The sequence below is a fragment of the Bos indicus genome, chromosome 14 (genome assembly GCF_029378745.1).
Source record: "Bos indicus isolate NIAB-ARS_2022 breed Sahiwal x Tharparkar chromosome 14, NIAB-ARS_B.indTharparkar_mat_pri_1.0, whole genome shotgun sequence".
In the NCBI taxonomy this organism is placed as follows: domain Eukaryota; kingdom Metazoa; phylum Chordata; class Mammalia; order Artiodactyla; family Bovidae; genus Bos; species Bos indicus.
Window position 1 is genome coordinate 81,605,355 of NC_091773.1, and position 25,561 is coordinate 81,630,915.

The 25,561-nt window shown below is 46.8% G+C and overlaps 1 protein-coding gene across 2 annotated transcripts in view; it reads left to right on the forward strand.

Moving 5' to 3' along the window:
- The first annotated feature begins 3,742 nt into the window (after positions 1 to 3,742).
- Positions 3,743 to 25,561, forward strand: part of DEPTOR (DEP domain containing MTOR interacting protein) — a 158,014-nt gene continuing 136,195 nt past the window's right edge. Inside the window, exon 1 of one of the 2 annotated variants that reach the window (XM_019973881.2) lies at positions 3,743 to 3,933. In XM_019973881.2, coding sequence (XP_019829440.2) covers positions 3,758 to 3,933 — 176 coding nt within the window. In that variant the 5' untranslated portion in view covers positions 3,743 to 3,757. Of the gene's footprint in view, positions 3,934 to 8,648; positions 9,107 to 25,561 lie in introns of those variants that run through there. The other variant, XM_070802989.1, reaches the window with a different exon arrangement.

Consider the following 25,561-nt stretch of genomic DNA (forward strand, 5'->3'; position numbering starts at 1 on the left):
AAATTTATTGGTAATGTTTTATTTCTATCAGTAGAAAAAAGTGGCAAAAATATTGAAACTAGTGTGAATGATGAACACATCAAAATTTATTTTTCTTCTATTGTTACATTTAATTTTTAAAAACAAGTTCCCTTCTTTAAAGGATCAACAGAAAGATCTGGACAGGATATTGTTAAGCCATCAATCTACTTCCATTCCCAGAAAGAGAATAAAAATTGTGGCAGCTGGAGGCTCTAGACTTGTATTAATGGTTAATAGTAATGTACATCTTCGTATACCATGAGAATGTGTAGACAGAAACAACAAGCCACCTGGGGGAGTGCAGGAACATGGCACCAAGAAGGTGGGATTTCAGTTCATCTTTAAGATCAAGAGGCAATAATACAGTTGTATACGAAGAGGCAATAGCAGTAATGGTGTGTGTGTATGTGTGTGTGTGTGTGTGTGTGTGTTAGTCGCTCCATCCTGTCCGACTCTTTTGCAACCCCATGGACTGTAGCCTGCCAGGCTCCTCTGTCCTTGGAATTCTCCAGGCAAGAATACTGGGGTGGGTTGCCATTTCCTTCTCCAAACAGTAATGGTAGCTAACATGTTATTAAGTTTATAGTCGACAGTATTTTTTCACAGACTTTATTCATCTTCTCACACTGCTGTTCACCCCTTTTCCAGAACTATTCAAAGCATGGTGTGCCAGCTGATAACCCTTACCTATATGGAGAGACACTGAGACTCACAGATATTGAGAGAAATCGTTTAGAAATGTTTATAGCAATTTGACAGTTTTCTGTCCATTCACCAAACAGTAAAAAATTGGGGCTTCTGCTTTGTATGTTTTTAAAAATTCATTTTTATTGTCTTTTGCCAAAGTGCCAGTCTTCAATGGATTAAAAACACACACACTCATATGCCCGTGCAAGCACACATCTGATCCAAATCTACCAAAAGCCTGAGGAGCACTGGTCCCAGAGCTTGGAAACAGCAAGAAGGCATGGTGCAAGTGAATAGGGAGAGGAGGAGGAAAAGGTTCAGGTTTAACAGACTCTGCCTGTGACAGGTGGGCTCATTTCATTTTATTTCACCCTTCCAGCAATCCCGTGGGATCGGTGGTATTATCCTGGTTTTGCAAAGGAAGACAAATTTTAGAAAAGATAATGAACAGGAATCAAACCACGATCTGCTGGAATCTTCGGTCCTTCGGAGGTCAGGGGTGGATCGCGGTGTCCGCGCCCTCTTCTCATTCAGGGCACCAGCACGTCACATGCTGTTCCGGGCCAGTCGTGCCCTGAACACAGGTCCTCTGGTGAGCTAACTAACCTTCCTCTTAGGAGAAAGGGTCTGTTTTCTAGCCAAGGGGAACATGGTGTGTTTCCTACATGAAAAGAAAGATGAAAACAATAATAGCCCACTGGCATCCTGTTCACATCTACACACACAAACACACACAGAACCTTCTCCTCGAGCATGAACAGCAGATTCCACACTGCCTCTCACTGGAGGAGTGGTATCAGCTATACTACTGACTCGATCCCCGCCCCCTTATGTTAAGGTGTTTTTTAAATAGTTTTTTTAATCATAAACTTTTATGATAAAAGTTTTTATCATGAAGTTTTAATCACAAACTATTAAACAGGAAAATATTTTACATAATTTTTTTTCATTTTCACTTTTGAGATGAAGAAAGCTGTCTGAATTCAAATGAAAGCATGACTAGATTTAAAGGGAGAAAAGCCAGAAGACAATCATAATAGTGATATGATTTACAATATGTAGTTAGAGCTTTTGGATAAAACAAAATATTGTTTGAACAATGAATAATTAGGAATAGGTAAATATTTTTTTTCATTTTACACTTTCAAAAAGCTTAAAACTATTAATCAAAGAGATTTAGTGGGACCTGTTCTGCCTTTCTCTTTTCTTCATATTGAAGACCTATTAATAATCAAATATTAATTAGAAATAACTTGAGAAAAATGGATTTGTCTGGAAACAAAAACACAATGGAAAGTATCTGGCAAGAATTTCTTCACCTTTTTCTCCTTCTTTATCTTCTCTTTCATATTAAAAGCAATAATGAGGGCCTTCCCTGGTGGTCCAGTGGCTAAGAATCCACCTGCCAATGCAGGAGACACAGCTTTGATCTCTGCTCCGAAGATTCCCCATGCTGCAGAGCAACTAAGCCTGTGCTGAAGCCCGCGGGCCCTAAAGCGCGGGCCCCACAGTAAGAGAAGCCACCGCAAAGGGAAGCCCAGGCCCTGCAATAGAGTAGTCCCCACTGGCCTCAACTAGAGAAAAGCCCAAGCAGCAAGGAAGATCCAGCTCACCCAAATATAAGGAATAAATAAAAGTATTTCAAAAAACAATGATGTTAAAGAGAACAGCTATTGAACACATGGCATATACCTGGAAACTTTACATAATGTTGTTTCACTTAAGTCACACAACATCCCTATAAAGTAGGAATTACTCCTGCTTTATTGATGGAAAATGGAGTCTTGGAGAAGTTAAGTAACTAGCACAAGGTTGCAAAGTTAGTAAATGACAGGATCAAGATAGAAACTGCATGTTTGAAGGTGAAATCCATGCAAGCTCTTGATATTCTTTGTAGCAATTTTAGAACAAAAACAGGAGCAAAAGCAAGCTGTTGATCTAATTAACCCTGGGCACCATGCTTATGTTAAATGATCCTCATAGTTTTTGGACAATGAGGCTCAAGTTGCCTCATCTCTCTGGGCCTGTTTCCTGAGTAAAAAGAGGGCAATACTCATTTTACCATTTGTTGCGATTAAAAGAAGTAACGACTATCGGAAGCGTCTTTAATGCAGCAGATGTCAACAACGTGGTAGCCAAAATTATTTTTATTTTGTAAAGGAAGAAACTGGGAATTAAGCACATTTAGTTAGGAAATTATAGGTATGCCACTGGATCTCAAGTCCATCTGATTCCAACCCAGCATTCTTCATTGATGACCCCATGGTGCTGGAGAAGACTCTTGAGAGTCCCTTGGACTGCAAGGAGAGCCAACCAGTCAATCCTAAAGCAAATCAGTCCTGAATATTCATTGGAAGGACTGATGCTGAAGCTGAAACTCCAATTGTTTGGCCAGCTGATGCGAAGAACTGACTCACTGGAAAAGACCCTGATGCTGGAGACTGAAGGCAGGAGAAGGGGGCGACAGAGGATGAGATGGTTGGATGGCATCACCGACTCGATGGACATGAGTTTGAGTAAACTCTGGGAGTTGGTGATGGACAGGGAGGCCTGGAGTGCTGCGGTCAATGGGGCCGCGAAGAGTCGGACACGCCTGAGCGACTGAACAGCAACAGCAAAGGTAGGTAAACTGTCTTTGGTGAGAAGGTTGGGCGAGAAGCTTGGTTAATCTCTTGAAACCCTGCAATGACGTGTATGTACATCCTTCCCAGTTCACTGCTTAGGGAAATGATTATTTCTACCCAGGCAGTCGGGGACGTGGACGATATAATAAAAATGCCTGCACCCGTGTGTAGTAGCCTCCCCGCCCGTGCCCAGGACCTCGCAGACCAGCTGTGCGCGTCAAGGAGAGGCCTCCGGGCCGGACCTGCAGCCTCAGCCCGCGCTCAGAACCGCCCCGCCCCGCCCCGTGTTGATGTTTCCCTCTTGGCCCCGCCCCCGGCCACGCGGGGCTCGGCCACGCCCCCATGTGGGCGGGCTCTCTGGGCACCGCCCACCGCCTCCCCGCGGTAGCCAATGGCGTGTGAGCTCCGCACCGCCCCCAGCAAAGATGGCGGGGGCGGTGTCAGTGCGGGCAGGCTGGGGCTCCGAGCCGAGCCCACAGCGGACCACGGAGACTGAAGGCGCGGCGAGGGCCATGGAGGGGGGCGGCGGCGGCGACGGCGGGGCGCGGCAGCGCGAGCTCGAGCGCATGGCGGAGGTCCTGGTCACCGGCGAGCAGCTGCGGTGAGGCGGGGGGCCGTGCCGCGGCTCGTGGGGCGCCGCCAGCCCGCGCGCCCGCGGCTCCACTGGCCCCGGCTTCGCTGCGGCCGTGCGGGCGCGGGCTCGCGGGGCTGGGGCAATGGGCGCGCGGGGGCTCCGGGATCTTGCCAGCCGGGGCGAGGGGCGCGTGGGCAGCCCGCAGCGCCTCACCGCAGCCCCGTTCTTGCAGCCCTGCGCCGCTGAGACGCCCAGGGGTCTCGGACGCGCGGGGCAGCGAGGAGTTCGGGCGGCGAGAGCGGTGGGTGCGGGGGGCTCGGGCAGTGGGCGCGCGGGGCGACGGGAGCGGGGACCGCGGGCAATAAGCGCGCGGGGGCTTCGGCCTACGGGTCTTGCCAGCCGGGCCCCCGGGCCGGAGCGAGGGGCGCGTGGGCAGCCCGCAGCCGATCTCACCGCAGCCCGGTTCCTGCAGCCCTCCGCCTCTCGGACGCGCCGGGAGCGCGCGGGGCGGCGCGGGGCTCGGGCGGCGGGAGCCGGAGCGGCGGCAGGCTCGGGCGGTGGGCGCGCGCGCCCCTTCCCGGGCGCTGGGGTCTTGCCGGCCCGGGCGCGAGGGGCGCGTGGCAGCCCGCAGCCGGCCCCCCCGGGGCCGCGCTCCTCCGGGTGGAAGCCGCCAGCCCGCGACGCCGTCACTTAAGGTGCACGTTTCGCGTCGCTGCCCTGAGCCCCAGTGTCATCATCCGTGAATCGGAGCTGACCTCGGCGCCCCCCGAAAGGTCCTTATGGGGCCAAACCGAAGGCTGCAAACCCTGCGCCTGTGCCGGCGTCCGCACGCGCGCGTGGGTCAGCGCCCGGGTCCGCAAGGGCCGTGGAGGCTCGGGTCCCGCCCCGTCCCCGCGCATGCCTCGGGCGGAGCGCACCGGCCCGGGCGGCGGCGCCCCGACTGCGTCCCCGCGCCCGGCACAGGCGGGGCCCGGGGCTCAGACCCCATCACTCCCATCCCATCGCGGTCCTTGGATTCGTCTCTGAGGGTTGTACTGACGGTCTGACCGGTTCCGCAGCTGCTGGGCTTGTGGTCATAGATCGGTTTGCCAGGAAAAACAGAACTCCTTGGCTTCAGCGTCAGAGCCACTTGCATGGGCCGCTAGTCCCATCAGACGGCGTGCGCGCCTCTGCCTTCTTATTGGCCTGAGTCTCCAGGGTCTTTTTGGTGTCTAAAACGCTGGTTTCAGAACACGGAGGAGAGAGAGACGCCCTTGCAAAGATCCCTAAAGGTTTGGTAACCACTCTGCTTGCTGCGCTTGGATTGAGGAAGCAAATATTGGAGGTCAAAATTAATTGAGTTTAACGTTACGAAAGGCAAATTGCACATTTCTATTCCTTGATGGTTTTTAATGTATAGCCAAAATTCAAGAGAATAAAAGCTTCTTTTCCATCAAGAGATTTTCTAATTGAAAAAAAAAAAAAGTAAAGCTTTTCTGATTCAATTTGAAACACTAACATTTTAATTTATCAGCTCAATTGGATACGTTTCACTTCCTTTTAAGAAATATGGTTAAAATGGTATGTTCTAGATTATGTGATTTTTACCACAATAAAAAAAGACATTTAAAAAATACATCACATTATGAAAGATTGTTTTCCAAAGGGTACTCAAACTATCATCTCAATAATGAAAAAAAGTAATAAAAAAAAAAAAAGTGAAATATTGCTTGGTGCCTCTCTCCAGAAAGCACCTTCTCCTTCAGACATGCGTGATTGCGCCATCCTTAGGGGATCCCTGGAACACTTCCCCCTTTCCCCCTGCACCCCTCTGCGCTGTGGCAGGTTTAGTGTAGGAAGACAGAGGGCTCTCTCTCGCTCGGTTAGGTAGACCTGGGTTTGAACTTCTGCGCAGCTACTTTGTTGCCAAAAGTCAACATTAAGTTATTTTGAGGAAAACTTGAAAGCCCGGTGAATTGGGTTTGCTACTTTTACTGGTGAAGGAGACCTTGGACAAGTTACTTAACTAGGAATGAGGGCTAATCATGGAACCTACCTCATGGTGTTGAGATGAGGGTTAAATAGATGAGTTGGTGCTTGGAGCAGTACCTGTCACTCAGTCAGCACCCTGCCAGCCTTAGTGTGATGGTTCTGTGACTTTGGACAAGTGAACTCACTTGTCTGGGCTTGTCTCTTCACCTGTAAAAAGGCAAGATCAGCACCCCATAGGGCTGATGACTTTCCTCTGGGCTTCACGTATTAGGGAGCATTTAGCACTTACTTAATGAGGTTATTGGTCGCCTTGCCCCACCCCCGTGCCTCCAGCTGAGCCGGATCTAGCAGGAAGGCCTGCTTGCGGTCAAGAAGGCCGTTTAGAACCAGCTTGCCTGGGCTTCTGATTCCAGCTCCACCATTTATTAATCCTGTGTCTCGGGGACAGTTTGCTTAACTTCTCGGGGCCTCAGTTTCCCTTGTCTTGCAGGGATTTTGTGAGGACTGAATGAGGAGATGCTACATGTAAAAGGCTTAGTAAATGTTAGTTGTTTAATTTTACTTTGGAAACGTGTCATCGTTGCCTTTTAAAAATCTCTACCCTCTTAGCACGGTGCTGAGTACCAAGTACACAGCACTTCCTCAGATGTTTGAATGAGTAGTGTATGTAACTAAATACACTATTGTAAATGTGATATTCAGCATTGAGGGATTTAAGTGGCCGTGCACACCAGTGGCTTCTTGGTTACCAGAGGAACCTCGCACGAGGGAGTAGGGATGCAAAGCTCCTTGCTGTCACTATCACGCTTTCACATGCCGCTCTTACAGGCTGATTGTGGGGACTTTGTGAGGTCCAGGCTTCCTGCCTCTAATGCTTCACACACTCACACACACACACACACACACACAGAATTGCTGTCTTCCTTGTCTTTCCTTTCCGTTGCTTTCTGGGTCATCAAAGACGCGGCAAATAAGTAATGAGGACAGGACGCACTATGATTGGGACTGGAAATGCAGAATTTGGCTTCCAGGTCCAGCTCTCTGGATGCTCTTTATTTAACGTTTGTTTCTGAGTGTATATATGGATGCTTCATATGTGGATGCGGTATTCATTTTGACTGTGTTTACCAGGCAGTTGCTCACTGGGCCTCAGTGACTGTGCCTGCGGAATGGGGATAATAATCCTCTTCCAAGGAAGACTTGTGGCTTTGGATCAAATCGGGCACAACATGGGAAGGAACTTTGCAAAATAAATCAGTAAATCAAGAGTAGTGGTTGCTGTGATTATTATAAGCTCCAGATGTGAAATTGGGGGCTGGCTCCACAATCCTGACACTTTGGTAAGGCCAGCTGGCTGCATAAGGGTATGAAATTGAGTAACATTTAAAGATATATCCTGCTTTCTTTTCTAGCCTGACTGTGGAATCATTTTCCTAATCTCTTTGCGCTTTTCCTTATCCTAAAAGATTTACTTCCTTGCCCAATGTATTTGCATGTTTTTATATCTTTTTTTTTTTTGAGTGATGACCTTAACAAGAGTAGGGTTTGTTTAAAAAAATTTTTTTTTAACATATGTATTTCTTTTTGGCTGTGCTAGGTCTTCCTTACTGTGTGGGCTTTTCTCTGGTTGCTGTGAGCAGGCTTCTCACTGTGGGGGCTTCTCTGGTTGCAGTGCATGGGCTTCAGTACTTGTAGCACACGGGCTTAGTTGCTCTGTGGTGTGTGGGATCTTCCCCGACCAGGGATCGAACCTGCATCTCCTGCATTGGCAGGAGGATTCTCTACCACTGAACCACCAGGGAAGCCCCATGTTTTTGTGTATTAAAAATGTATTTGGATATCACTTCATATCCCCAGGATGGCTATGATCAGAGAGACAGATAATAAGTGTTGGCAAGGTTTTGGGGAAATTGGCACCCTTATACACTGCTGGTAGAAAGAGAAAATGTTGCAGCCCCTTTGGAAATCATTCTGGCATTTCCTTAAAGACTGAACATAGATTACCATGTGACCCAGCAATTTTACTCCTAGGTATATAGTCAAAAGAAATGAAAACACATGTCTGTATAAAAATTTGTACACAGGTTTTCAGAGCAGCATTTTTCCTGGTAGTCAAAACCAGGAACAACTCAAGTGTCTGTCAGCTGATGGATGGGTCAATTATGTGTGATGTGTCTGTACGAGAAGTGTTGTTCGGCTATAAGAAGGAATGGAGTACTGATGAAAGCCATAGCATGGAGGGACTTTGACTTATGCTAAGTGAAAGAGGACACAGAAGGACACGTCCTCTGACGCCTCTGACGTGACGCGTCCAAAATAGGCGGGTCTGTGGAGGCAGAAAGTGGCGCCGGGGGCGGGGGGGGGGGGGGGGGCGGGGGGAGGGGGGTGGCGGGAGGCTGGTTGCTGATGGTGTAGAGCTTCTCTGGGTGCTGATGAAGTGTTTCCAACTTGACTGCGGTAATGGTAACATCACTGTGTATATGCTTAAAACCACTGAATTGTGTACACTCCGTGGGTGAATTATGTGGTGTATGAATTATATCTCAGTAAAACTATTACACAAATGCATTCGGATGACACATCAGAGTGATGAAAGACAAAGTATGAAAACTTTTCAAGTAAGCTTTTTGCCCTCTTTTTGGATTGGCCAAAGAATGCAGTGATATTTATCATCAGCTTGATAACAGCATGACTGTCACACCAGATGAGATGGGACTGACATTTTACATGTATCTTTTTTTTTTATTAAATTTTATTTTTTGGCCACATGGCACATGGGGTCACGGCACCAGGGGTCAGACTCGTGCCCCTGCCTTGCACGTGCAGCGTCATAGCCACTGGGCTTCCAGGGAAGTTCCGGCGTGTGTCTTTTTATGGTATTATTCTTTTTGTTTTACAATATTATTCTTGATTCAACACAGAGAAAACATGCCATAAGTTGTCTCAGCACATTCCTAATTTGAAGATAATTAACTATATGTAAATCATTCATCATCCTGAGGTTTCCTACTATAACTTTTAAAATCATTACTTGTTTTTAAATGTTTATGTGTAAATCTCTTATCTTGACATTTGCCATGCAGCCGTAATTATGACATTCTAGGCACAACACCCAAAATCCACCTTATGTTTCTTCTATAGGTTAATTCCAAAGAAACTTAGCAAGAAAGTGGTTTGTAAAGGAGCATTTAAGGAATCCCATGGACTATCCCTGTTCTCTGCGGCGATGGTAGGTGTGATAGTAATAATACTTGTGTGTGCGTGCTAAGTTGCTTCAGTCATGGCCAGCTCTTTGTGCCCCCATGGACCATAGCCCGCTGGGCTCCTCTGTCCGTGGGATTCTCCAGGCAAGAATACTGGAGTGGGTTGCCATGCCCTCCTCCAGGGCTCTTCCCAACCCAGGGATCACACCCACGTCTCTAATATACCCTGCATGGGCAGGGCGTTCCTCACCACTAGCGTCACCTACTTACATGGCATTTATTATCTGCCAAAGACTCTTCCACGTGCTTATGTGTATCAGGGATATATATTAATATATATTACATATATATGTGCCTTAAGCTTTATAGCTACTCTGTGTAGAAGATATGCTTGTTATCCTCATCTTACAGATGGGAAAACTGAGGAACAGAGCGTGTAAGCTAACTGGCCATAGATGATTCAGCAAGAAAGCGCTAGAGCTGAGAGTTAAGCAAAATGCTAGACCTCAGTTTAACGGTGTCTCCAATGAGTAATTTAGAGGGTTAGCAAGTGTCGGGGTGAGACCAATGCAAAACAGAATCATGTATGTAAGAGTATCAAAGTGTGATAACTTTTGCAAACAAGCAAGGAGACAAATGATTTTTCCCTTCTGCAGGGGAAAAGCTAATTAATTTCTAAGAAGTGTTTATGTTTTGACAAGATAGAACGGTCACTTTCTCCATTAACTTTTAAACCAGTGTTCCTTGTCATGTGGTTTTGAAAACTTAATTTGAACTCCACTCGTTCTGAATCTGTAATCATTTTGATGGGAAGATAAATCACAGTGCACTGTTCTGCCAGCTGTGAGCATGGGCGGGTGGGAAGGAGAGTTAAGGACGTAATGAGGAATGCTTAATTAAGAAGGAAAGTGCTTTAAGCTTTTCAGTTATGCTCATCTACCTAGACTAAATATGCTAATTACAAAGCTCTCATCCAATCATTAAAAGCTGGGACCCTAAAAGCAATTTACTAGGCAGTGAGCTTTAGGTAAGTTGTAGGAAATTGCAGTTCTTTCAAATGGTTTGATATATTTGCCTTTTATCTGCAACAGACTGCCCTTCCAGACTCCTACAGGCTTGCTGTTGCCTTGGTCATAAAAACATATTAAATCAATATTGAGTAGCTTTTCTGAATTTGCTTTGCCAGTGTTAATGCAGTATGCAAACTAAACGTAAAAAGTCAGCTGGTGGAACCAAAGGCCAATCTACAGTAAAGTAAATATGAGATACGGAATTTAGAGGTGCAGAATAGAACAAGGAGAAATACAGTTGACCCTTGAACAATGTGGGGGTTAGAGCAACCACCCTCTGCACAGTCGAAAATCGAGTGTGACTTTACAGTCAGACTTTCTCTGTATCTCTGGTTCCCCACCCGCAGATTCAACTCACCATGACTTGTGTAGTGCTGAAGTATTTATATTGAAAAAAGTCAAATATAAGTGGACCTGAGCCGTTCAGAAGGGGTCAAGTGTAGTTCATTTTATTGCACTTTGAACTTAAGGAACTTGAAGATTGGCTTAGAGCAGTGGTTCCCAAACCCCGGCCATAGACCAGGACTGTCTGTGGCCTGTTAGGGACTGGAGTGCCCTCTGGAAGTGAGCCATAGCAGAGGAGCCCGGCTTCACCTGCGTTTACAGCCACCCCACCCCTCACAGCGCTGGAATCTGCCTACAGCACAGGAGACCCGGGTTCCATCCCTAGATCGGGAAGATCCCTTGGAGGAAGACATGGCAACCCACTCCAGTGTTCCTGCCTGGAGAATCCCATGGATAGAGGAGCCTGATGGGCTACAGTCCAAATGGTCGCCAAGAGTCGGACACGGCTGAGCGACTGAGCACAAGCCCGTCACTCCTGATACTCACCCTGTCACTCACGATGCACACCCCATCACTCACGATGCACACGCCCATCACTCCTGATGCACGCCCTGTACTCCTGATGCACACCCCGTCACTCACAACGCACACCCCGTCACTCCTGATGCAGACCCCGTCACTCACGATGCACACGCCCATCACTCCTGATGCACGCCCTGTCACTCACGATGCACACCCCGTCACTCACGACGCACACCCCGTCACTCACGACGCACACCCCGTCACTCACGATGCACACGCCCATCACTCCTGATGCACGCCCTGTACTCCTGATGCACACCCCGTCACTCACGACGCACACCCTGTCACTCCGGATGCACGCCCCGTCACTCCCGTCACTGAACTCTGCCTCCTGTAGATCAGCAGCGGCACTAGGTTCTCAAAGGAGGGCAATGAATGTAAGGCGCTTGAATCGTCCCCAAACCAGCCACCCTCCACCGCCGCCCTCCCCGGGCCCCAGGGAAACTTGCCCTCCATGAGCCGATCCCTAGTGCCAGAAAGGTTGGGGAGTGCTGGCGTAGACAACGTGTTTGAGAGCGGCCCCTGTCGGTGGCCAACAGTGTGGAGCTTAGCTCTGCTAGACGCGGTAACCAGGGGGAACAGCAGCACAGCTGCCCAGATGCTCCTACAGAAGCGTAGAGATCCAAACGGAAGGAAGATGCCTTTATTTTCCTAAAAAGCAGAGAGGATATCCTGGCGTCTGGGAAATTACCACCTGTTCAGATAAAGAAAAGGAGGGGGGGCTTCAGAAAATGGAGAGCTGCTCTATTTGGGGTCGGGCAGAGGAGCCACACGTAGAGCTGAGTTGCCTTTGAACTGGAGGCTTTGCCCGTTTACAGACCCTGTTCCATGGGCATCTTTTCCACTTCACTCCTTGGAGGTGGGGGCATCTCGCACGGACCTGGCACAGAGCAAGCTCAGCAAAAGGTTCCTTTCCTGGAGAGGGAGCCTGGGAAGGTGCTTTGTCATTTGCAGGAACCCTCGTGCAAATGGAAGACAGTGTGCGCTCAGTAAATGGTTGTGGAATAATTTTACACTTCTCTTCACTTATGCAAGCCTGTCTCTGAAACGACGGCAGTGTTGCTTATGAGTAATGTTTGTGATGACTTTTCTAAAACGCCAGTGCTGGTATTTAGATCCTGCCTTCTGACAACTTTGGAATCAATAAACCTGAAAATAAGTCAAATGCCTACCCCTCAAAAGAAAAGAATAAGAGATGATGGATGATTCTTCTCTCCTGTAATTTCTAGTATTTATTTGGATCAGGGACTCACATCCCTTTATCAGACAGCAGCTCTTAATTGGTTGGTGTCTCTGAGTTTAGTGTTGAGGAAAAGACACGGGGAACAGTATCAACCCTCTGTCTGCCCAGTACCTCACCGCTGTTAGCTCTGTTCCTCATTATGTACTAAGGAGAGAGGTGGGTTCCAGCTCTGGGACTTCTGTCCCAGTGTTACCAGCTTTAACCGCACTTGGAGACTTATGCCTGTGACTTTTATGGATTGTGAGACACTAGGAGGCCACAGTCGGGCAGGGCTGGTAAACGGCCATGCCCCACGGCGCCGCCAGCGAGGGCGACAGGGCCGCTCTCATCCGGGCTGAGATGGTCCATACTGGATGCAGGGACTTACCCGGGTCTGCACGAAGAGCCACCCTGCTGTAGCTTTTCAGACATTTTTAAGGGTGACGAGGAGAGGCGAGATGCAGAGAGAACACGCGCCGGGGACTGGGGGACAAGATGGCCTTTCAGCCGTTCAGTTTTCTGATAACAGCTGTTGCCAGGGTGTAGCAAGAGCAGACAAACGCCAAGGCCTCCAGCTGGAGGAAGCCCACGGCAGCTGCACAGGGGGGTTGGCAGCTAACGTCATCAGAGCAGGGCCCAGCTCTTTCCACTTGGAGCCTTTAGCTGTTGCTCGTGGTTTTGTTATTGTTGGTGACGTGCGTTATTTGCTGTAATTTTGATGACACTGCCTCGCTGCAATACTTGTACCTACAGATTTCTGATTCTGGTCTTCACCCCGAGGTTCCTTTCGTTGAGGTGAACTGTGGCCCAGCACCCACTCAGGTCCTGGGCCCTCCTTTGATCGTGCAGCTCTGTGGGCTGTCCCTTGGGTGCTGAAGTTGTTACAGCTCCGACAAGCCGAGCCTTGTGCTCCGTGGCAGACCAGGTAGCCTTCTGAAGGAGGCTCGTTCAAAATGCTCAGAAGCTTCTCCAGTCACAACTTAGAGTATGAGAAACAAAATGTTAGCTGAACGTCCTCTCATTAAGAGACAAAGCCGTGTCTCGTGCTGTCCTATTTTCATTACAGTTAGATTAGTGCCTGTACTTTATTACATGTGAAGTTTCGCTGTTTTCTAACAAGTTGTAAAATTCTGGAGGAATACACTATGAGTGGTGTGGCCACAAAAAAAAGAAAAAAAAAAGCAAGGAGGAACGGAAAGGGGGTAGTGCAGAGATGTATAATGAGGTGCTGGGTTAAGAACAACCAGGGTGTAAGTGGGTGCTTCCAGCTCGGTCGGTAAAGAATCCGCCTGCAATGCAGGAAACCTGGGTTCAATCCCTGCATCGGGAAGATCCCCTGGAGAAGGAAATGGCAACCCACTCCAGTGTTCTTGCCTGGAGAACCCCATGAACAAAGGAGCCTGGCAGGCTACAGTCCACGGGGTCACAGAGTTGGATATGACTTATCAACTAAACCACCAGAGTATAAATGTGCAAATTTGCAAAGAAGGTATATTAAGAAAGGACTGTTTTTTCCATCTTAAAAGAAGATTTAGCACATTTTCAGTTGAGGATCCTGGGTTAGTTTTCTATCAAAAAGCAGTTCTATTTATAAGGTTAGTACACTGTTTATAAAGAAAGCTGAGTGCTGAAGAATTGATGCTTTTGAACTGTGGTGTTGGAGAAGACTCTTGAGAGTCCCTTGGACTACAAGGAGATCCAACCAGTCCATCCTAAAGGAGATCAGTCCTGAATATTCATTGGAAAGACTAATGTTGAAGCTGAAACTTCAATACTTTGGCCACCTGATGCGAAGAGCTGACTCATTGGAAAAGACCCTGATGCTGGGAAAGATTGAGGGCAGGAGGAGAAGAGGACGACAGAGGATGAGATGGCTGGATGGTGTCACCGACTCAATGGACATGAGTTTGGGTGGACTCCAGGAGTTGGTGATGGACAGGGAGGCCTAGCGTGCTGCTGTCCATGGGGTCTCAAAGGGTCAGACACGACTGAACGAATGAACTGAACTGACACTGTTTTCAGGCACATATACAGAGTCCAGTAAAGTGTGAGTTTTTTGAATTGTAGAAATCCTATTTTCCTTCCCGATTCCTTTCCTCTCATAGCTCAGCTGGTAAAGAACCGCCTGTAATGCGGGAGATCTGGGTTGGATCCCTGGGCGGGAAGATCCCCTGGAGAAGGGAGAGGCTACCCACTCCAGTATCCTGGCCTGGAGAATTCCGTGGACTGTATAGTCCATGGGGTTGTTTCACTTTCACTTTCCTCTCCTCTCCTCCAGGAGGAAAGGAGAATGGGGTAAACTTGTATCCTATTTTCATCGAGTTTTTTATAGAAATTCTACTTACGTTTGCTCTTTAACATTTCCATAAATGAAAATGACTTTCACCAAATGTATGCACTGCAAAAACCAGAGGTTTGTTCTGTGTGGTGACATAAACTCTTAAGCTGTGATGCCAAGTGCCTCTTATATCATCTTTAGTTAAGCTATAATAAGCTTGATAAAATACAACTTTACCAAAGTTCCTACTTGTACTATTTTCTTCTTAAAAACACAACAAGATCAATTTAGAGATAAGGTTTTGAGGCAGTTATCTGATGCATAACCAGGATTCATTTTCCTTCACATTTGTTAGAATTTACTTTGTTAATGACTGTATTGTAGACTCGGGTAGTCCAACCTAGCAGTGGGTATGACCTGTCTCTATGAAAGGGGATGAATAAACCTTGGTTGCCATGATAAAAGACACCGCCCTGCTACTATACTTGTGAGAGCAGAGCATTTAAGGACATTCCAATATGAGGAACATGATTGAATCAGCTTTTTCCTCCAACACTTTATTGTGAAAACTTTCAGACATACAGACAAGTGTGGAGAATTCCACGGTGAATGTTCTTGTCTCCTCCGCTCAGACCTCACCGTTAACGTTCCGCCGTACTTGCTTTATCACATGACTGTCTTTATATTCATCCTTCCGTCTAGCCATCAGTTCATCTTATTTTTTTTAGCATTTCAGAATAAGTTACAGACAATAATACACTTTTTCTAAACCTTCAACATGGAATTTACTAGCTTGTACTATTCGTTTATAATTCTCTTTTTTTTTTAATTTGAAGAAGAGTAGGACTTTATTGTGGAGAAGGCAATGGCACCCCACTCCAGCACTCTTGCCTGGAAAATCCCATGGACGGAGGAGCCTGGTGGGCTGCAGTCCATGGGGTCGCTAAGAGTTGAACATGACTGAGCGACTTCACTTTCACTTCTCACTTTCATGCATTGGAGAAGGAAATGGCAACCCACTCCAGTGTTCTTGCCTGGAGAATCCCAGGGACGGGGGAGCCTGGTGGGCTGCCGTCTCTGGGGTCGCACAGAGTCGGACACGACTGAAGCGACTTAGCAGCAGCAGCAGCAGCAACAGGACTTTATTGATTCATTCTTTTTAATTGAAGTAATTGAAGTATAGCTGATTTACAATGTTGTGTGAGTTTTAGGTGTACCAAAGTGACTCAGTTATATATATGTGTATACACTTTTTCAGGTTCTTTTCCATCCTAGGTTATCATAAGGTATTGAATACAGTTCCCTGTGCTGTAGGGTGAGTCCTTGTTTATCTGTTTTATGTATAGTAGTGGCTATCTCGTTAATTCCAAAACTCCGAATTTATTCCTCTCCCCCACCTTCCCCTTTGGTAGCTGTAAGTTTATTTGTATCTGAAGGGCTACAGTCCGTGGGATGGCAAAGAGGCAGACAGGACTGAGTGAGTAGCACTTTCACTTTTCACTTATGTGTATCAATTTTTTTAGATTCTGCATATGAAATGAAAGGGAAAGTCGCTCAGTCATGTCTGACTCTTTGAGATCCCATGGACTGTTCTCCAGGCAGTAATATTGGAGTTTGCAGCCTTTCCCTTCTCCAGCAGATCTTCCTGACCCAGGAATCAAACCGGGGTCTCCTGCAGTACAGACCGATTCTTTACCAGCTGAGCATGTAGGTGGTATCATATATTTATGTTTCTCTGTCTGATTTCACTTAACTCTCATATTCTCTAGTAACATCCATGTTGCTGCAAAGATTTTTTTTTTGAGATAAAACTTACACAGTGAAATGCACCCTCTGAGGAGTGTTGACTCAGACATACACCTGTGAAACCCAAACCCCTATCCTGATATCTTCGAATGCTTTTGGCGCCAAGAAACAGAAAATCAACTCAAACAACATGTTGACCCCATAACTGGAAATCCAGGAGACGTGAATAACCAGTTGCTGCCACGTGCATATGTAACCATGTGTCTTTGAGACAATACTGTGTCCTTAGAATTATGCTGCTGGACTCTTAGAGCTGTCATCTATGGAGTCTTTACTTCCCTCTCCTTTCCAGAAGTGTTCAGCAGAAGTGCAAAGCTGAGGGAAAAGTTAGATTTTACTTTTTGAAGCTAAAAGCTGTTTCAACAGCAGCACGACAGGCTCTGTTGCCCTGCCATATCCACGCGGGATCCCTCTCAGTATCGTATCACTAGTTCCATAAATAATTCCCAAACCCCATCTAGATGTCAGACACTGGGTTAGGTGCTGGGGAGGAGGAGGACCTTCATTTCTCAGGCTTCCCTCTGTGATCACTTGCATCTCTCAGCGTTTCAAGCACACTTGCGGCCTCCTATGGATCAGAAACTTTATTTTTCACTTTTACGCTTTAAGGTTTCCAAATTGTGAAATATACCAAGTGCAGAATAATGTAAAGAACAGCACTCTCAAGGTGGCATTTCTGGCCTTTGTCCATCTGTATTTGTCCTGCAGCAGAATTGATCTCAGGACGGGGTGGATACCCCAGGGGAGTGGAGTCCGCAAGGATGCCAGTCGGGGAGGGGGGAGGGACAAGAGGCATGTATTACATGAATCTAATGTCTCATGTATCTTTGGATAGTAAACTTATTTTAAAACCTGAACATATGATAATTGTAATTTAATAAATTCATATATTTACAGTAAATATAAAAACTGAGAGACACTGAAAATAAATTATTGAAAGTTAAAGGTGGGGAGTCCTGAGGATGCTGTCGGGCATTTCGGCAGAGGAGGACACTTAGGAGCGGAGGTCATGCTGGTAGCATAAGGGACGAACGCGGCCCCGGAAACTCCTGCAGGGGAGGGGGCAGTGAGAGCGGGGAGACGGGGGCCGGGGGCCTGGGACTGCAGGCGAGGGGGCAGTGAGAGGGGAGAGACGGGGGCGGTGAGAGCGGGGAGACGGGGGCCGGGGGCCTGGGACTGCAGGCGAGGGGGCAGTGAGAGGGGAGAGACGGGGGCTGGGGGCCTGGGACTGCAGGGGAGGGGGTAGTGAGAGGGGAGACAGAGGCCGGGGGCCTGGGATGCCAGGCGCGCTGGGAGGTGACTTCACGCACGACAGGAAGCCGGGTGCCAGGCTCCGGGTGCCCGAGTGGGCGCCTCTTCCCTAACAAGCTTGGGCAGTAGATGGGTTCAGTGCAGGCATCTTCTCAGAGTGTGTAGGGAAGCTTGCACAAAAGAGTTAGAGATGATGAGAGTGTTCGCTGACGAGGGCGACCACGGTGTGCTTTATAGAGAAGAGAGGCAGAGTTGGATGGTCCGGGTGTTCACTACACAGTGACAGTGGCGCAGTACCAGGCCTCGTCCTGTGCGCCTGCGTGTGTTTACACTGTGTCATGAATCCTGATAATAATTCTATTATCCCTGTTTTTAAGTGGAAGAAACTAAGGCATGAGCACTTTGACCAAAATCACAGAGGTGGTGAATACGGGAGCTTGTTGTTGAACCCAGGCCCTTGGGGTTTCTGTTAGATGCAAACAAGTATGGAAATAACTCTGCAAACCGTCAAGAAGTGAGGCCCATCGTCTTGTCTTCAAGTCACAGACTAAGCCAGGTGGAGAGGGGAGAAAGATACAGGCACTTCAGTAATGTATGGGGCAGCATAAGAGGAGTGATGTGCTGGGTGGTTCAAACAGTGATGGGAATCTCTTGGCTTATGTAATGTTGAATTTCAGTGGTGGGGCGACTTCGCATGAGAGCCCCAGGTCTGTTTCTCTTAAACTCTCTTGATTCTGCCTTTCTCTGTGCTTTTACTTTGCCTTCGTGAAGGCTGCTTCTGTACCCGATGGTGGCCACCAGCGCCGATCCAGATTGAGGAGAGAGGACTTCTGTGGGCCCCCTGGGGAGGCTCTGTGCTTCCGTCGCAGGGGTTCAGGTCTGCTCCCTGGCCAGGGGACTTCTGCATGCCACAGGGAATGGCCAGAAAGAGAGAAAAAAGGTTGAAGAGAGGGTTGCCTGCCGCCAACCACCTACGGAAGTCTCGAGGAGCTTTCATGTTCTTGGGTCGTCTTGACTCACGAGATATTAAGACATATTAAGACAGAGCAAAGTCCTTCGCTGGCTTACCCATCTGCAGTGTTTCAGCAGGAAGGGTGATGTTACTCTGACTGCCTTAAGTCGAGCAGGACGCCTGCCCCCCACCTTGGGGTTACAGGTGGAGTCGTAGCTGCCATGCTGTGGTAAAGGATTCATTGAGTGTTCGGGGGATAAGCCCAGTGTCCTTCATAAAAGATTACTTGGGCTCAGTGATGAGAAAACACTGCAAAAAAATTTTGCAGCGTGTGATGTCATTAAGGCCAAATTTTAGGAGAAATAAAGTTGAGAGGTACAGAGCTTATAGAGAAGAAAAATTGCTAACAGAAAAGCCACAGGAAGATACAATTTGGGAAAGGTTAGGAGACATTGATGGGGCTTCCCCGGTGGCTCAGTGGTAGAGAATCCACCTGCCAATGCAGGAGATGGAGATTCAATCCCTGGGCCAGGAAGACCCCCTAGAGAAGGAAACGGCAACCTGCTCTGGTATTCGTGCCTGGAGAATCCCATGGACCGAGGAGCCTGGCGGGCTGCAGTCCATAGAGTTGCAAAGAGTTGGATACGACCGAGCATGCACGTGGGCAGGAGGTGTTGGCATATATCCTGGACACTAGTGCTTTCAAAGTCCTTTTCCCTCTAAACCTCCCCGTTGTGACGGCCACCTGCTCACCATCCATATGCTCCTTCCCTCACCTCCCACCCCTCGCTACTGTCTGAATTGGAAGAGATGCCTCTGGTGTTTGGGTTTTGCTCAGTAATAGAAGTAAAATAGAACTCTCAACAGATGACTAAATTGGAGGTGGCTCAGGTTGAAATTGCAAAGAATGATTTTTGCATCACTTGGGTTTTGATGTCTTTCCAAGTAACACCTCCACCCAGAAGGACTCCTGACCAAAACAGTAGAAAAGTCGTCTCTTTGTTTAAGCACGGCTGCTTTAGGAATAAAGTTGCAGACTTTCTGGGGAAGCTGCAAAAATGTTCTTTATTTACATAACTAAGAAGGTCTTTCAGGTCTTCGTTTTGGTGTATTTTGTTAGTGTTTCCCCTGCATTCTCCAGAGATTGGAAATAGGTACCTTCAGTGTTTCCCCTGCATTCTCCAGAGATTGGAAATAGGTACCTTCAGTGTTTCCCCTGCATTCTCCAGAGATTGGAAATAGGTACCTTCAGTGTTTCCCCTGCATTCTCCAGAGATTGGAAATAGGTACCTTCAGTGTTTGCCCTGCATTCTCCAGAGATTGGAAATAGGTACCTTCAGTGTTTCCCCTGCATTCTCCAGAGATTGGAAATAGGTACCTTCAGTGTTTCCCCTGCATTCTCCAGAGATTGGAAATAGGTACCTTCAGTGATCAAGAAGGCAGGTTTTTTTTGCCACTGTTAGGAAAATTTAAGCTTATATCTCATTGCACAATTGCATTGACTTCCCAATAGCGACTTTGGTGTTCATTTTGTATTGCATCTTACCGTAAAGATAACTAACAAAAATAAATCCAAATTTATTCTTCTGGTTTTATTCTTGGATAATAGCTGCATGATTTTAGCTTTTTATTCTTCAGAATGGGTGGCATGTGCACTGTTGCAGTAAACCTTTCTTCCTCGAGTCCTGACAAGGAACTGTGATCTGAATCGGGACTTTTCCTATGCCCACGTCGGCTGCAAAAGAGAGACGCTCCAGAGAAGCCCATCGAGAAGCGTCCTTGGAATCTAGGAAGCTGGGCTTGGAGCCAGCGTATTTGCTACGTGTTCACCGTTTGCTGACTTGGCAGGAATCAGGGCTTTACGCCAAGAAGGGCAGAGTGTGATTACTCAGGTCTTTATCATAATTTACAGTTATGCCTCTCAAGTGGAGGTGTAGTGGTTAGGGCCAGGAATTCCTTAGAAACCACGATCCCGAGGCTCCGGCGGACAAAACCTTCCGATTATTTCCAAGCCTAATGAGCCAGAGGGACTTGCTGCAGCGCCACTTTGGGTGGTTATTTTGCTGCTAGATAACTTGATTTCTGAAAGGGGAACACAGGGAAAGAGAGGAAGTTGGTTTGGCTCTTTGTCAGCAGTTCTGGAAGAATGTTTATTCAGGGCGGAGTTTGAGCACTCTGAGAATTCGGGGATTATCAGAACATTTCAGTCCTTTGATGTCCTGCCTACCCAGCAAATGCTCCTTAGCTGACCCCCTGCCCTCTGCCAGAGAAAGCTCCTCCTGGCCGGGGCTCAGTGTGTTCCCCACAGCTTCCAAGTGTGCGGGTGGGGAGGGGTGGCCCCCTCAGCGTTGCAGTGAGACTCACGGAATCTGACATATGTTTGGGGAGGTCACTGCTGTCCTTAGTGGTGGCTTATGCGGAAAAAAAAAAGATTTTTAAAATGCAAGTTAGCCTAGCATTCCTTAAAAGAACACCTCCCATTTTTTTTTGTTTGTTTGTTTGTTTTACTCTGTAGTCAAAAATGCTCCTCTTGATAAGAGCAGAGCAGTAGATATTAAATTATGTAGCTTGGGGCTTTCTGGGAGATAGGCCTTTATGGAGATTATAGTACAATATGTAAAAGAAGAAGACACACTTATTTAGAGCTGTTTAGTGGTCCATTCAGAGATGTGTTCAGAGGTTGAATCTGAGATAGAGTGTCGCTTAAAACTGCGTGTACCGGAGGCAGATGTTTTTCAGTATTTGTCCACAAGCCCTTGAGAACAGCGTCTTCTCTGTGGGCCTGGACCACCTCCTGTACCGGCAGGATTAGTCAAGGCGAGTGTGTTTCTCACGGGGCAGATGAGGAAGCTCTTTCTTCTCAAGAAAGAGAAGGCTCTTTCTTCTCCAAGAGCTTTGCGTCCAGCTTGATGGGCCTCCTGGAGGAGGGTCACAGTGACTGCATCCCTGCCTCCTCTTCCCCTTCAGACTTAGGAAAGGAAGGTGTCAGCAAAGGGCGACACCTTCTAATTTTTACTTTTTTGGCCATACCACAGGGCGTGTAGGATATTAGTTCCCTGATAGGGATCAAAGCCCCTGCACTGGAAGCACAGAGACGTCACCGCTGGACACCAGAAAAGTCCAGCAGCTTCTGAAAGGGAGCGTCCAGCTCTCGCTGCCAGACTGTTCTCGTGACTCAGGGGAATGGGTGCTATGGGCCATCCGGTGCCTCGTACAGGCACGTCAGGCAGTCTACAACCCTTTCGACGTTTGTCCTCGTGTAGTGAGCGGGGAGAGGGTGAATCCCGTGGTTTCTGGTGTAGATTAAGGAACCTTTCCTGGGGTGACACACGGTCCTCCGCCCCTTCGTTATTCCGGAGCTGGGCGTGAGTGTGAAGCTGCCTGACAGACCGCATGCTTCTGCTCACAGGAAGGGCCCTGGCCCCCGCTTCCCAACCTCCCTGTAACGCAAGCAAAAGCATGGCCTTATCCCTGGGTTACAAGTAGTGTGAACTCAGGCGCCCGCGGGTCAGAGCTGGGCCTCTGGAGACCTGCTGCTGCGGGGAGCAGGCTCCAGTCCAGGGCAGCCCACCCACCGGCAGGTTGAGGTGGGCCTCTCGGGTGGCGTCCACAAATCCTGCTGAGTCCCTCACATCCAGAGGGTCCAAGGGCCCTCTGCACACTCCCTGCGTGACATATGGCACCTTCTTCTTTCTTAGATCCAGAACTTCTCTGCCTAAAATCCAGGAAGAGGCGTTTCAATCCTCCAAGTGCATTTTGACTTACTCTGAAGTTTTGAAACGAGGACTTTAAACTTTACCTTATTTTATAAATGAGGGTATTTAGTTCAAAAGTCAAACTCGGTTAGGTCTTTTAACCTCTGGCCCTGTTTTTAATTGCTAAATACCCAGTTTCCTTTTGCTGGGACCTTTGAAGTTTGACTTGCCTCTGAATATTCTGTGTTGGGCAAAAATTAAACTTAGATCTACAGTGATACTTATGTCTACACACATGAAGAAGATGAAGAGCAACATTAATACATTGAAAATTTTATTAAGAAATATTTGAAAGCTAAAGGGACTTCCCTGGGGTCCAGTGGGTAAGCTCAGTGCTCCCAGTGTAGGGACCTGGGTTCGGTCTCCGTTGGGAACCGTCCCTCATGCTTCAACCGAGAGTCCGCAGCCCCAGCGAGGATTAGAAGAATGCAGAACTTTCAGGGTTGGGGAATTTTGGATTCAAGACAGAATAAATATAAAGATTTTCTAAGCTCTCAGGGGAGATTTGGGCATAATGCCAGAATTTTCAAGTATCCTGAGAGGGGGAAAAAAAGACTTTACTTAATTAGCCATATAAAATCCTCCACTATTTGTTTTCTAATTACTTCCCCCATCATGTGTGCCTCAGACCTGTGTCTTTGTTGCCGAAGTTGACATGAATAACGTATATGTGATTACAGACTTCTGTTCTCTGTGCACTCTTGACCAAAAGCTCGTATTCCTTTTGGTAAAAGCCATGTTAAGACTATAATGCTGTTTTAACCAAATGTGAAATGTTTACTTTATTTTCTCGCATGTATTTTTTTCCTTCACCCAACCCTCTGTCAGCCACTATAGATCGAAAATAGTGTTACAGTTGTACAGTCATATCATTCTCTAAGGTCTCCTTTTCCTGTGATACAGCACTTTCTTCCTTTTTGTCCTTCATTGAACAGTTGCTTGTGTGTATACATATTTTTTCAGGATTCTTCATAGCACTAAACAAGAAATTATGCTAGAGATTGGTTATTACTTAGCTGGTTTGCACTTTAACCACTTACAACTCTTCTCACCCCTGTTAATTCTTACTCTTGGTCTCAGGACCTAATCTAAGAACTGAATAAAGAAGGAATTACCTGCTTTTTTTCATTCATCTCCATGTGTCCTGTTAATGGGAAAAGTTGTGTGTCAGATAGGAAAGAAGGAACACCCACATTCATTTAGACACTTACCATAAACTTAAAGAAGTTAATGCTTTACATCTATGCAGAAATATGTATTTAAATTGTTAGTCAAGAACCTCAATTCGACCAAGTGTCTATTTTCAGAGACAAGTCTTTTTGTCATCAGCAATTGGAATAGCTTTTGCTTTGTAAAACCTTTTTTAAAAAACCTAACAAATCTGTTATGAAACAACCGTTGTCTATACTCTTTGAATCTCCATACAGCTCAAAGTAATTTGCTAGCCTGTGTCAGGATCTTGCGGGGACTTGCCTGGTGGTCCGGAGGCTGAGGCTCTGGGCTCCCAATGCAGGGGACCCAGGTTTGATCCCTGGTCAGGGAACCGGATCCCACGTACCACAACTCAGAGTTTGCATGCAGCAGCTAAAGATCCCACTTGCCACAGCGAAGATAGAAGATCCCGCGTGGTGCAACTGAGACCCATGTCACCAAATGAATAAGTAAACATCTTGCAGTGTCCGTCGGTCTCGAAGGTCCTAAACGTCACCCGGACACTTCTTGCCTACCTGATTGGAAATCCTTCCAGCAGTTGGCCCTCCTCCGTTAGTGAGAGCCTTAGGCATATCCTCCGAGTACTGTATACAGGCCCTGTTTTCTAAGCTTCCTTCTGCAGCCTTCTGCCGAATCTGTAAGAGCCTCTATATCCTTTCAGTAAAATCCCTTTTTGCTTAAATTAGCCAGAATTAGTTTTGGGTTCTCATAACCATCATTGACACAGAAATTAATACTGGGAATGAGGCATCTAACAGAAATCACAAATGCCTGTTACATGAGTGTGTTTTTCTACTTTTCCATTGTGTGTGTGTGTGTGTGTGTGTGTGTGTGCGCTGAAAGCACAGAGCCAGGGATATTTATATAAAATATTGTTGGCTACAAAGTGTCAACAAAGACTAACTCTACTTGGAATAGAATAATCATCTTACAATCCCTCCAGTTTGTTTGAGCTTTACTCATATAAAAAGTGTTTGACTTGTAACCACATTTGTTATGTAGAAGGCTGTATGCGATTCTATTTTTGAAACTCGTGACATATCCACTGTTTAGGAATAGGGGGGAATATAAATAAATGCTTGTTGACTGATCCCTTATGGAAAGTGAAATTGCTTTTAGTTTTGAAGTCATGAAATTTCATTTTTATCTTTCCTCCTTAAAAAAAATAGGGAAACTGAGGTTTTAGGAATTGCACTTCTCTCTGCTTTAGATTTGACATTGAGCATAAGAAGCAGGGTGTTTTATTTAATTCATTTGGTCGTGTGCAGTTTTAAATCTCTTCATGGACAAGGACGCTTCTGCAGCTCTATCCTGAGCCAGTTGACATTTTTGGTCTGTTTATATTTTTAGCCTCTCACTTCAGTGTGCTGTTGAAATTGCTACATATTTGGGTACAAACAGAAAATCCCACTTTAGAGTCATGCAATGGCATGATGACACACAAACGTATTAATATTTTTAGCTTTCACAGGTGCTATTACCTCTGACACAGCCTTCTGGATCCATAGCACCTATTAGTTATGGTTCAGATGCCTTCAGAAAAAATAGGAGGAAGTCATACTGTGAGCCTTTGGTCTATAAAGTCAGAGTACTTGCTGGGGGAGATGAATATATAAAAGAATTCCACAGTAACAGTTCTTTCCTTATCTTACTTATGTGAAAAGTATTTGTGATACAAATTCCAACAACTAACATGTAAACTGCATTTTTTTAATTTTAGAAAGAGATTTTCTATGTGTCATTGTACTGATTCTTAACATTTTCTTGATCCTTAACCTGTGAGTTAGGAGGAATCTGAGTGATTATTCTGATTTAGAAGAAATTTAGAAGCTTCACTGGAGTTCTTGTTCACTGTTATATTCCCACAAAGATGGGTTCATGGGAAAAAAAATTTGCTAAGTGATAAATGCAGCTCAGGGAGATTGAGTGGCTTGGGCCAAGGACACACAGGTATTCAGTGATGGGGGCAGAGCTCAGGTGTGAGGGTTTTGATTCCAAACCCCACATTCATCTTTGTAAAGCAGATGCCCCAACAAGGGCACCTGAAGTTGTGTTCAGTGGTAAGAGA